This window comes from Takifugu flavidus, chromosome 22 (assembly GCF_003711565.1).
Source record: "Takifugu flavidus isolate HTHZ2018 chromosome 22, ASM371156v2, whole genome shotgun sequence".
NCBI classification, from domain to species: Eukaryota; Metazoa; Chordata; class Actinopteri; order Tetraodontiformes; family Tetraodontidae; genus Takifugu; species Takifugu flavidus.
The window spans coordinates 8923254-8936289 of record NC_079541.1 but is presented as its reverse complement, the minus strand read 5'-3'; the positions used below and the strand labels follow the sequence as shown (position 1 = coordinate 8936289).

Below are 13036 nucleotides of genomic sequence, written 5' to 3'. Positions count from 1 at the left end.
CATCGTATGCAAGATTTGGTTTTTTTTATTAAATGTGACTAAGATGGACGCGTTTATTTATAAAAGATACGGAGAACCAGGTTAAAGTCGTGGCTTAATGGACGCGAGGGCATTTTATGCATTGAAATGATGATTCCAAAACATTAGCACGCACATTAAACTATGTTATGAAATGCAAATGTCATTTGTAATCCTAATATGCATAGGAATTTGGGACTTTTGCTCCATGAGCGATTTGATACGTTACATTTTTTTATTGTTTACAATGATATTTCCTTATTTAAGGCAAATCTATTTTAATTTCTCGCCAGATAACTTTTTCTTTAACTGTATCCTCTGTCCCTCTTCTCCCCCCTCCTCATCTATCCCATATTGCATTGCGGCCACACTTTGGATCATGGACCAAAGCGGTATGTTATATTCACAGAACATTAAAACTGTTTTGCTAGATACATATATCTCTCTTTCTCTCTTAAATGAAGTGCATTAGCGTAACTGTTTAGATTTCGGTATTCTACCGGACTTGTGATACATATATGGCTCAACGAACGCTAGCATTAGCTAAACAGGCTACTATTCAGAAAACCTGGGGCTCGTCTCGCTAAAAGTTCACTAAAGACTATCAATGGCCATGTAATAATAGACATATGTTGTAGCTGAGTGTACGCATAAGGAAAGTTAACTCCAAAAACCTAAGCAGTTAAGATATTTAACTGTTGGTAATCGCTAGCTGCATCTGAAGCGAGGCTTGTGCTAAGTTAGCATAATGCTAAGTTAATACATTACAAGAATAATCACACAATAATCACAAGTCCATTTTCTGAATCTACTGCCTTTGATATCAAACATGGCTTATAGGGCCGTTACATATGTGCTGCATTTTGTAACTATAAATGACAAGATAATGTGACGACTTCTTTTCCGAAATGTCGCTTACAAATACTCTGCTGATCTATGGCCTGGTGGGACTTTTCCTGCTTTTTTTTCCATTCATTTTACAAGAATGATTTAAATGTGATATATTGCCCTCTGGACGAATGTTATAGCATGCCAGGGTGATTAGTAGTAGTTCTTTAAGTTGAAAGCCATTTTGTACTAGCCTCACTGAAAGCCGTATTAAAACTATAGTTCATGTCACCTTTTCCACCACAGACAATGATCTTCAAGGAAGCGATGGTTCTGGGAGTTTGGGTGGCCCTGATGTTCGCAGGCGCATCCCTATCAAGCTAATATCCAAGCAGCCCTTAAGGAGCAAACCTCCACCTCGTACTCAAAGACCCAGCTGCAGACCAACCAAACTTGAGCCTGGTGATGATGGTAACCAGTGACTGAGCAGTACACATTATGTTTAAAGACCTTTTTAAAGTCATAGTATTAACTGCTGAGTATAGGAGTTTTGAATCTGTGCTCATCACCCTCTTTGGATCTTTAAATCCAGCTGTTTAATGCACTTTTAAGACATAGCTGTGTAGATTCTGGTCATTTCTTCAATTTTAAGACTTATTGGGGTCCACAAACACTTTTAAAAAAAGATTTAGTGCTATGGTTTGCAAATGGTTGTTTGTGACTGCTGTAGAGGGGAAAATAGCATTTTTAAGCTGTTTGTTACTAAGACTTTAATCATGTAACATGTATTTTGTTGCCCAATGTCTTAAAACTCCAACAGCTACACTGCCCAGCTTAATCAACCAGTAAAGAGATTCATTGTCATTCGTTGTACTTTTTTCTTTTAAACATGAAGTAATTAGTTTGGTAGAACTGTATTTATTTATCTATGGCAAAAAACAGAATAGAAATCTACAAAACAAATTATAACAAATTATAAACAAGGTAGACTGAAAATATAGATGTCCGCTCTGTAGTTATCCAAAAATCTTGACACAAGCGATCAATACATTGGTTATCTTTATAGTCACAAACAGGCTTAACTTTATCTAGTGTCTTTGTTGTTATTGGAGATGAGCAAGTTGAACGTCATCTTTGGTGGTTATTTATTATTCCGCTCTTGTGGCTTATTTTTCATTAATAATTGCCATACGTGTGTTACAGATAATTTTGGCTTCAAGCAAGAAGAGAGGTTCGCTTGTGGAGCCAAAGCCGTTGATGTGTATCCAGGTCAGAGGAGATTCCCCCAGCCTCTGTTTTGGGACTATAAGGTGCACAGATCATCATTAATTTAAACACTTATTTCTGTTTCTCAAAATGATTAGACGTGTAATGTGTTAAGTGGCTACCATTGATATTGATCTTTTTCAATTAATTATTCCAGTTGAATTTGATTGGAGAAAAGGACGACGTACCGATACACTTCTGTGATAAATGCGGTCTTCCTATCCAGATTTATGGGCGGATGGTATGTATTCAACATTCAAGTAAATGTTCTTACTTTAAGAGTCCGTCTACAAAGTTCCCTTGTAAATAAACGCTTTTCTAATTTCCCAGATCCCATGTAAACATGTTTTCTGCTATGAGTGTGCTTTGTTGCACGAGAAAAAAGGAGAGAAGATGTGCCCGGGGTGAGTTCCTCTATAGGTATATAACAGTCTAAGGGGCTTGTTCTGCTTGCCTAAACAAGAAAGGTTTGTCATTTATGCTTCAGCGGACTGTCACCTGGGTCGCTGTGCAAGATCCCAACAAAACGGGACAGGGGACGCCATTTCTAGGGAACCCTTGTCTTGTTCGCTATTCAACTTCCAAATTTTAGTTCTGAACAAGCAGATTTTTACAGCCAGTCACTTTGAATTTAATTAGTCGTGTAGCTGCAATGGGACTATTTGAGGATATATGGTCACCTTTTTTGTTTTCAAACACATTTAGATCACAAATTAAAACAACATTCCTTATTAATGTATATATATCATGTTTTATTTTGTATGAGGAAAGACTCACAAGCTGGGCTATGTGTTAGCCAAGGTAGTTGGTAGTTTGTACGTTGCTGCCCTAAATATTTGCCAGAGACATTCAGTAATTCTCCACTGCAGGTGGGTTAATTGCCTTCAAAGTTTTAATCAGATTAATCTGCATTGATGCATTAATTTTGACAGTCCTTGATACACTACAAAGTAAAAACTACAACCAAAATGTCTGTAGTTTGGCAAACCCTCTCTCCATAGTTACAATTTTTGGGAGGCTCAAAGCGCCTGCAGACATCTTGGAAATGAAAGTGTCTTAGCACCCTGATTTCTCATAAAGCGATGTCTACCAGCTGGAAATAAAATTCTTGTGTTTTTTTTTGTAACAAAAATCAGTATATGTTCATGTCTTTTCAGGCTCACCCTGTATAACTGCACAGATCCGGTTCAGCGCATTGAGCAGTGCCAGCGTGGTTCCCTCTACATGTGCAGTATTGTGCCAGGGTGTAAGCGCACCTACCTCTCCCAGCGTGACTTGCAGGCACATGTCAACCACCGGCACATGAGGGCCGCTAAGTCCTCTGCTACCCGCCAAGAGTCTGTCCACATGCCCTCTGTACCTGAGGTCCCGGAGCGTTTCCGTATGCATCAGCCTCACTTGGCTAAGAACCACATTCACCTCCCCAACCCCCTGCAGCATGGCCCACATGACCCCTACAGTCAGCCACCGAACCCACATGAAGCTCCGCCCCCAACCTCGGGGCTGGGGCCTGAGACGTTCCGGATTGCAACAGTAACAACTCGAAAGCACAGCAATCTCATCACTGTGCCAATTCAGGACGACTCGACTTCCTCTCGGGAGCCCCACCCCGGTGGACCAGTTCCTGGTCAGCCCCCCCATCACCACCCTGGAGACTATCCTGGTCAGCCGCCTGTAGTGTCCCACGCTCATCACATGATGGCACCCCCACAACAGCACTTTGGTCCCCCACCTCCCCCACCACCTCCCATCGGCCACCAGATGCCACATCCGCCCCAGGCCTCTGGGACTCCCCACATGGTGTACAACCAAGCTCCTCCTCCCCCCATGTCTTCAGCTCCACCACCAATCACTCCCCCACCAGGCCACATTATGGGCCAGATACCCCCTTACATGAACCATCCACACCAGGGACCACCGCCACAACACAGTGGGCCCCCTGTTAATGCTCCCCCACCTCATCATTACAATCCCAACTCCATGCAACAATTCCCAGAAGACCAGGGAACCCTCAGTCCCCCGTTCAGTCAACCTGGTGGGCTCAGTCCTGGGATGTGGCCTGCTCCAAGAGGACCACCCCCAAGGATGCAAGGTCCTCCTCCTCAACCCCAGATGCCTGGACCACATCACGCTGATCAGGGTCGCTACCGGCCATACTATCAGTAAACTGCCAGTTGAATGAACTAGCAACTTTTTTCTTTCACACCACCTGTATGAATAATGTGATTTAGACCTCAGGGTTACAGGATGTAGAATTTTTAATTTTGATAAACAGCTCAAGAAGCAAACATGAATGTTTTGCATTTTCTAGTTACATGTACTAAACATCCTGCTTAACATATAATAAACTTGGAAAAGAGCAGGAATGTTCCCTTTTGAATGCAGCGTTGTAAATGTTCCTGTATATCTATCAGCTTATCACACACATTGTACATTGAAAAACTGAGTGCGTCTGAATAAATTTGTAAACAGATTTGTATCTTTGCTTTTGTGTGAATAAAAAGTAATCATATTTGCTCTGGGGACGCTGACAGATGTTTGTTTTAACTAAGACAGTTATGACCACTGAAAACATTTTTCAACTTCCCTCTTCACTCCCTCTCCATAACTTTACATTTGTACTAGGACTGTAAGTATTTTATTCACATTAATGGGCATTTGCATGGTGACTTGATTGTGTATCACCAGTCACTTTGGACAAAAGCATCTGCTAAATGGCACACAAAAATATTATGATTAAGAGTTTATAAGAATCCACAAATACAATATTCTGCTGTGATGGCCCTGGCCAACATGAGGGCACGGTGGTTTCTCCTTGTGTGTGGTTGGGTGTTCTGGTTGTGTTTCAGCAGGTTTGGCTCCCTCTGCTGAAGGTGCTGGGCGTGGAGATGGTGTGGCTCCCTGATTGGCCTGCACCTCTAGGAAGGGCTTAAAAGAGGCTCTGAACTTCCAGCTCGGTCTCTCCCCGAGTTGCAGCCGTGACCTGCCACATGGCCTTTTTCTTTTTTTGTTTGTAGAATAAAACCTCTCTGAAAATGCAAGGTGCTGCTTGGATTTCCCCTTTTCCTATTTACTTGTGATCCTCACGAGCTGATCATAACACTACATTTGTGCTAAAATATTGAATTGAATTGAATCAGGTTTATTGCCATGAATCAGGTTTATTGCCATTGAATCAGGTTATTGCAATATGCCCTTTAATGTCCTTAATTAGCTGCATAATGGTTGGTTATGACACATTGTGCGACCTCTTTAAGATGAACACTCAAGTGTGTTTTAAGAACTTCCTTCCAAAATATGTTTAAACAAGACAATTATATGACAGACAATACAGCAAAATGAAAAGAATCCTCAAACTACTTTGACTAAATACAATGCACAGCATAAAAAATGTAGTGGAAATACAGTGTATATTGTAGTAATCTTACAGTATCAGAAACTTATACCTTGTGAATTCTTGACTGATGTTTTCTTCGTGCTGGATGCATTTTTAAAGTTTGGTACTCATCGACTTCAAAAAAAGAACACAGCAAAATCAAAGCGCTTCAAGAGACTACCCAAACCCTTATTGGTTAACATCCTAAAGCATTTCATTAAAATCTATATTTTGAAAATTGATTTGGCGTCTGCACAGTAAATGATCTGATCTGATACTTGTGTGAATGTTTTTCTTACCAGCCTGTTTGGCCTTTGGTCGAGGTTTTTTTTATCTAGCACGTGTAACACAGCATCATGGAGGGTTGGGAAGAACACGGAGGTCTGGATCTCGGTGTCAAAGAACATACAGTTGTGCAGTTTCTCTAGGACGTATACTGATAACAAGAAAGATGATTGTCATAAGTGTTTATGGACAACATTAAGTAAGATTAATTCGAGAATGTTGCACATGAAACTCACCGTCACAGGAAACAATGTAAACATCCACATCAATGTGTAGAAATTCTTTAAGTACCTACAAGGAATATGTTGTATTCAGTCATAATTTTAAATTACATTATATATTTAACAGAAAAAACTATGTATAATTGCATAATTATCCATTAAGCATCAATTAACAGATTGTATATTCTTATCATATAGGATTAATAAAGTCAGTCTATGTTGCAATTTTAGTTCTATAAAAAATTGGCAATAATTTTTAAAATCTTATGATCTTTTCAGTGGCTAGACCATCATAAAGGTTTAATGTACCAATTTGAGCCCTTTCACAGCAGAAATGTCCACGAAGGAGACGGTAGAGAAGTCCAGGATCAGGCTGTGGAGGTCCACTCTGGGAAAACTAATGCTTGCAGGAAGATTCCACCGTGAAGGAATGACCTCAACGTTGCTGAGTTCATCCAACTCTTCAGTCGCTTTGGAGCACTCATCATTTGTGCTGATCAAATCCCATAAGCCGTTCTGTTTGAATTGGATTCATGTGGTTTGTAAAAAAAATATGATCATTTGTGTAGTCCCAGTACACTGGGTAGTCTAGTAGTGTAACATCTCACCTCTGTGATGTCATAATTGCTTTTCTTCGCAAGGTTTCTTACTTTCCTGAGAGCTTTGTTCCTCTTTTTTAGAATTTTCAGGGGGTTAAATCCAACCTGAAACAACCAAGCGTTGGAATTAGCTTCATTCAACGAAAAAGCCTGGGGGCAGCAGAGCTGTGAGATGATGCGTGCTTTACGTACAGCTTCTCTGAGTTTCTCCTTAAAGAATTCAATATTGGCAAAGAAAAGCGGTGAAGGTATTTTGAAGATTTTTACTCCCTTTGGTTCAAATATCTGAGGTGGGAGGTACCAGTAAAAAAAAGAAAAAAGAAAAAAGGGATTTAACAGGCATAAAACACCAGCAAATGTTTGTTGACGCAGTTGATGACAGAAGCTTACGTGTGTGTAATCTTTGCGATCTCTGTAGAGGTTGGTCCCCTGGATGTTGGCCAGGAGACAACAACGAGGGCTGCACACAAGGAAGAAACAATGTTTTGTTCCAAAGGCACGACATCATGCGCAACATATGTGATCTCAGTGAAATTGTGAGCTGCTTTAAGAGCACTTGTGTCCTTGGGCAAGTATGTTGCTGGAGGGTTTACAATGGAAATCTGACCATTCCAGAGGCTTTTACAATCAGGATTGGTAGAAATCAATTAGACATGTTTAGGACTGTGTTCTTTTAACTCTGGATTACAAAGTCAACACAGGCAAAGCAGCATTCTAGCAATATTGCAGTGATGAGGTATGAGGTGGTAGTGAACTTTAGCCTTTACAGATCAAATTAGTTCATCATTAAGTGTTATTTTTGTAAAAATAAATAAATAAATACAAATACACTACGAGAAACCTATTTTGGATAAATATACAAATTCCACAAGGTCACAGATGCATATAATGATTGATAACAAAGATATGTGATTATCTGTCAATTTGGTATACCTTGCTAAAATAGGGGGTTTAAATCACAATAGAAGCCCAATTCATGCATTTTACATTTTACTGCTAATTTCATATATTCAGTTTTATTACAATTGTGTCCTGAAGATGACAGTAAGTAGCTCCACCCCAAGGCCAACTGCCAGACCAAGATCCAATCCCAGCAGGCAAGCTGACAAACATGTGACCACCCACACCACCTGCAGAAAAACACCTGTTTTGGTCTAGGGCTAGAAGAGCACATAGCAAAGAAAAATGGCCCATCTGAATTTGGCTAGTGAAATATTTGAACACCTACACAGTCTGGCGTGTCCTTCCTCCACAAGTACGGAATTTCTCTAAACTGCATCAGCATTCCTTTTAGGTTGACAATGACCAAAGCTCCCAGAACAGACTGGATGAAATGAATCTGAATTACAATACAATTTGGCATACGGGAAAAATGTATTGGCAATCAAAACCCTTGGAACATAAAAATATCTGAGCCGCCAGAGTGGTCTTTGCTTATAAATGAATATAAGTAAAGTATTTCAGTAAATAATATCAAAGATAATTTATAAGTAAAAGGCAAACTATAAACCATTTTAATAGAAGCCAGTAAAATTTGTAAAGCCGAAGGAAAATGTATTCTCAGATATCTTTTTAAAATTGTTTAAACATTAACGTGCTATCCAAATTGGAAAAGGTCCCTAACAAACATAGAGAATTGATCTTTCGACTCATAAAATCAGGGATAAGGATGATCTAAGAGTCTCACCCTCGGTAGTGGTTCCAAAAGGAATCCAAGTGCTAAAGTTACAATCATTGCCATCATAGCCGAGATCAGCCCTGCAACCTGACAAACAAGGGAACAAATGGGGATGCAAGGCAAATGTCTTCATGTGTTGTGCGGTAAAGGTTGATGGCAAAATTCCCCTCCTGACCTGTGTTTTGCCTCCTGAGCTCTCCTGCACAGCTGTTCTTGATAGTGCTGTGCTGGCTGCAAACGACTTGAAGGTTGCACCAAAAATGTTGCTTACGCCAAATGCAATGAGCTCCTGCATGGAAACAAACCCCAGTTTAATGGTTTTAAATTTCACTACAACTTAATGGCAAATTTGTGCTTTTGTTTTGTTTCGCATTTCTTCACTAGTTTGAATTTATTGATTTTGCAGACTACTTGTTTTGTCAGTTATGGCTTTATATTACTTTATTTTAATCTTGATAAGCTCAGATCTAACACTTTCCATCATTCAGCTCCTATAAAAGATTTCAATAAAGTGTCTGATCTGAAATGAGCCATTGTTTTATAACACTTTTTGCTCTCCTCTCCTCTCCTCTCCTCTCCTCTCCTCTCCTCTCTCCTCTCCTCTCCTCTCCTCTGTATGCTGACCTGCCGACCTCTAACCCTGCTGACCCACTCAACTCCTATACCAGCAGTTTGTTATGATTAATGTATTTCCATGATCTCTGCCTAGTCTCTCTTCTACCTGTCCTACCCCCTTCTCCTCTCTCTCTACCCAGCCAGCCATCAGCAGGAGGGTCCCCTGACATGAGCCTGCCCAAGGTTTCGTCCTGTTAAAGGAGTTTTTCTTTGCCAATGTTGGTTGTTGGGGGTCAGGCCCTGGATTTAATAAACAGGCAACCAGGAGATATTTGACATTGATGACATTATAGCTCACCTGGTTCCCATCAATAATATAATCATGTTTCTTGGAGTACACTTTAGCCACAGAGAAAGCTACAGCGAAGCCCACTATGGCTGTAGGAAAGGCCTCCAGAGCACTTTCCCGGAGCACTTCCAAATTAGGTGCAACAGGGGCCTCATACCTGAAATATAAGTATTTTGGATTTAAAACAGAAAGATCAACGTACTGTATTTGGACATATTCAGTAAATGCATGATTCGATATGCTTTCACAAACAGTAGTTACAGAAGAGTTTAACGAACTTGGAGTGAAGCAAGTTGGTCAAGGGAAACAACACATTGCACTTATACAAAAGCAGACAAAACTGAAACGTACCCACGAACCATTTCGCCAACAATATCAACGTTATATATTTTGTTGAAGTTAAAGCCATACGATACTCCACAAGCTATGATAGTCTGTGAATAAAAGGAAAATGAGAGTTTAATCTTCCTATTCCTACCACACATACATACATACTGTATATAGGTTGATTGATTGATTATTAAGGCATCCATGGGGAAAAGGATGCACCTCTGTTAGACTATAAGATAGCCATACTTACCACAATCACCTCTATGGGAATGGGAACAGGCAGCTTGGCTTTATATCTGTCGTTTAGCTCCTTCACAATAAACACCACAACCATGATGATAATGGACATCACCAAGTCACACAGGTTTGTGGAAGTGATCTGAACAAAAACCTTTTCCAGGGTCTGTGTAAATGATAAAAATGAACCCTATGGTTATAGCACAATTCACATTTCTGTTTTCTGGGAAATGAAATGGATATCCTCTTTGCCATATCTCATTCATTGTAGCTATTACATGATTATGGGAGCGTTATAGGTGAATAAAAGTCAAGTTCTGTAACACGCTAAATTGGTTGATTGCTTTCAGGTGGCTGGTTACAAGCAATGAAACCATTGTCAAAGGTCAGTCAGGAACACTTTTATTCTCTTTGATAGACTTTGGTTCTTTATTTGTGCTGCTTTGACATGGTCAGTCCCCTTTATGAGTTTTACTCCTGCAGATCACGTCTCCTTTTGAGGTCTTCTTCTGAATTGCAAAGACGTGTGTTTTTGACACATTTTCTTCAATTCCTATAACTTGTTCCTCCTACTTGAACCAGAACTCATTGAGATTGGAACAGTGGTAGTGCTCACTGTCATATATATTTTTAAAACTGGATCCACAATCTCTGTTATTGCACGATTGCAACAACCAATGCGGAGACCCCGGAGGAGCTCCACAGTACCATTAATGTGCATTTGGACACAACAATCAACTTCCAGTGTGGACCAGAAGAGAAGCGAGATAGTAAACAATTTCACAGTTAGCTTTTAATTTTTTGGTCAGTGTTAAAATAGCTAGTTTCTCATTGGAAAGTATTGAAAAGTTATTTATGATGCTTCCAGTGACATCTGGAACTTACATATATGATGGAGAGTGGACCACTGATGCCTGGAACATCTAGCCCTAACACAAATTTGAGCTGGGACACCAGAATATGGACTGCAGCAGCTGTAGTAAAGCCGGACACAAGAGTGTCAGACAGGTAAACAACTATAAACCCAAACTGCAGGATGCCCATGGCAAGCTGCAAGGAAAAAAAGGAAATGTTTTTGTGAGTTCCTGGTTGTGGTGGCTTTATAATTACTGTATATGGTACAGTCATATCTACTCTACCTGGAAAATTCCAACAAGGAAGGTCATAGAAGAAGCCACCAGGACTCTCTTTTGATCCAATGTCAAACCCTCAAATCCAGGTATGTTGGTGACGTTGGCTTGAGTTTCATCCAGCGGTACCAGACGGGTCACGACAGCCCCCACCATTAGGCTCAGGACTGGGAATGAGCCTACGTAATGACAGGTGTTGAAATGCATGAAGGCAAGGCTGTACATTCATATCTTCTACAATCTTATCTGGTTGCATCAAAGCGATAAGATCTATGATTTTCTGACATGTTTTATGGTCAAAAAACACTTTTATTACTTGGGATCATTTGTGAAAACGGTGCATAAAAGAAGAGGGAAACTGTCCATCTTGTCTGATCGATTAAAAAAAAAAGCACAAGGTGGAGATAAATCCAAAGTATGTCAATTGCAGTACATACCAACAGATATGTGTCTTGAAGTACCAAGGAAAAAGTATGTTAGCATAGGAAAGAATGCTGTGTAGAGGCCATAGCTTGGAGGAAGGGAGGCCAGCAATGAAAATGCCAGTCCTGAAAAAAAATCAGAAAAATAAGCTGATTATTTTTTTATTTTGTCTGTCATTTTTCAGTTACTGTTAATACTGACATTTACAACATTATATCATCATTTCAAGCCTCATTTTTGTTTTTAGTGGTTTTCTGTGGACGGTTAGCTTAATAGGATGGATTCTGGCAATAAATGTTTAATACTCAAGACAAACTCATCCAAGCTATTCACCTGTTTAAATATACAGTACATTGGTATAGCTTTTATATGAATACATGGGTCATTTAAGTGAAATATCCCCCGATTCAAAATACCCTTAAGTGCTCCTTGCTCTTTTGAACCATAAAAAAAGTACTGAAGCTCTACAAGATTGTTTTCATTATCTTTTCTTCATCGCTTTTATCATAATCTTCCTATTTTATCATCCATGATTGTTTTTATTTAATTTTATATTACATGTGTGCATTTTTGTTGTTTTTTCTTCTTTTAATACTTAATGGTTTACTTAAATCTGATTGATCATGGTTTAATTATTAAAAACCTTGACCCCTTTCCTCTCACTTTCAAACAAGAACTATCTTTCTGAACGCATCACTGTGTCCTCCCCACCTTGCATTATGGCCACCAGTCCAGTGCTGATTCCAGACACCACATCTCCCAGGAGCCACTCTTTAACTTTGTAGATTCTCAACCATCCAATGATGGGTAGAAGAGAGAGCACCGCATTCTTAGTCCTCTTAGAATCCCAGCTTTGGTTAAGAGAAAACAAAGCTGCTGGACGTTAATTAAATTTTTACTTCAAATCATTTTAGTGATGTCATCCCAACTTTAATTAAAAATGAGGCCTTTTTTGCTGTAGATTTTCAAGTAGGTTACAAGGTCGCATCACAGATGATCACAGCCTCTACTCACGTCAGATATTCACGAATGTGGTCCAATGTGGTTTTTCGCTGCCGACAAGTTCTCTCATAATGTTCAGCAAAGCTGTCCTCAGAGTATACAGGTCTGGCCACTTTGTATTGTCTCCTGAAAGTCACCATCCTTCCTCCTCGTAATGCCAGAGCAGTTTGAATGTCTCTGAAGATACACTACACACTCAACAGGAACCTTTGACCTTACGGCTTCTCTTCACACTGCTGTAATCCACAGTCTGAGATGGATCTTAATATTCTGCCAGTTTTGTACTAACCATGCTCAATCATTAACACAATTTCCCGTTCATTATGGTTATGCCCTCCTCTTATTGTAAATACAGTATCAAGTTTGAATTACATTTTTTTTAACATGTGTGGCATTGTATTTTAAGACGGATAGATAGAATTTTATCGGAATGGAACAACTTCCTGAAGAGATAAGGCTCACAATTTGACTGTGCTTATTTTATCACTTTTTTATCGAACCACTTTTTCTTTTTATCTTATCTTTTACCTTACCCACTTTTGCCTGTGTGACACTGTTATGATCAGCTCTTGAGGAACACAACAAGTAAATAGGAAAAGGGGAAATCCAAGCAGCAAATTGCATTTTCAGAGAGGTTTTATTCTAGTTAACAAACAAAAAAAACAAAAAGGCCATGTGGCAGGTCACAGCTGCAACTCAGGGAGACCCCGAGCAGGAAGTTCAGAGCCTCTTTTAAGCC

General features: G+C 39.7%; 2 protein-coding genes across 2 annotated transcripts; one reads left to right on the top strand and one right to left on the bottom strand.

Annotated features, from left to right (window-relative positions):
* Positions 1 to 157: 157 nt before the first annotated feature.
* Positions 158 to 4583, top strand: cbll1 (Cbl proto-oncogene-like 1, E3 ubiquitin protein ligase). Its single transcript, XM_057022135.1, has 6 exons — positions 158 to 410; positions 1153 to 1317; positions 2050 to 2156; positions 2270 to 2353; positions 2443 to 2516; positions 3270 to 4583. The coding sequence occupies exons 1-6, from the start codon at positions 173 to 175 to the stop codon at positions 4276 to 4278; spliced, it is 1677 nt and encodes a 558-aa protein (XP_056878115.1). The 5' UTR covers positions 158 to 172; the 3' UTR covers positions 4279 to 4583.
* Positions 4584 to 4916: 333 nt separating this feature from the next.
* LOC130519058 (chloride anion exchanger-like) lies at positions 4917 to 12544 on the bottom strand. Its single transcript, XM_057022132.1, has 19 exons — positions 12310 to 12544; positions 12007 to 12146; positions 11310 to 11420; positions 10882 to 11051; positions 10628 to 10792; positions 9756 to 9908; positions 9527 to 9609; positions 9185 to 9332; positions 8447 to 8560; positions 8281 to 8358; positions 7822 to 7917; positions 7617 to 7723; positions 6984 to 7053; positions 6786 to 6878; positions 6603 to 6698; positions 6304 to 6510; positions 6010 to 6064; positions 5788 to 5924; positions 4917 to 5623 (listed from the first exon to the last, which is right to left on the bottom strand). Exons 1-19 carry the CDS (start codon positions 12435 to 12437, stop codon positions 5603 to 5605), a joined length of 2172 nt encoding a protein of 723 aa, XP_056878112.1. The 5' UTR covers positions 12438 to 12544; the 3' UTR covers positions 4917 to 5602.
* Positions 12545 to 13036: the final 492 nt, after the last annotated feature.

Coding starts and splice junctions, on each gene's coding strand:
- cbll1 (XM_057022135.1), top strand. CDS start 173: ATGCAAATGTCATTTGTAATCCTAATATGCATAGGAATTTGGGACTTT. Junction 2,354..2,442: donor TCCAGATTTATGGGCGGATG/GTATGTATTCAA, acceptor CTAATTTCCCAG/ATCCCATGTAAACATGTTTT. Junction 2,517..3,269: donor GGAGAGAAGATGTGCCCGGG/GTGAGTTCCTCT, acceptor ATGTCTTTTCAG/GCTCACCCTGTATAACTGCA.
- LOC130519058 (XM_057022132.1), bottom strand. CDS start 12,437: ATGGTGACTTTCAGGAGACAATACAAAGTGGCCAGACCTGTATACTCT. Junction 12,147..12,309: donor CACATTCGTGAATATCTGAC/GTGAGTAGAGGC, acceptor TCTTAACCAAAG/CTGGGATTCTAAGAGGACTA. Junction 10,793..10,881: donor TCCTTGTTGGAATTTTCCAG/GTAGAGTAGATA, acceptor TTTTCCTTGCAG/CTTGCCATGGGCATCCTGCA.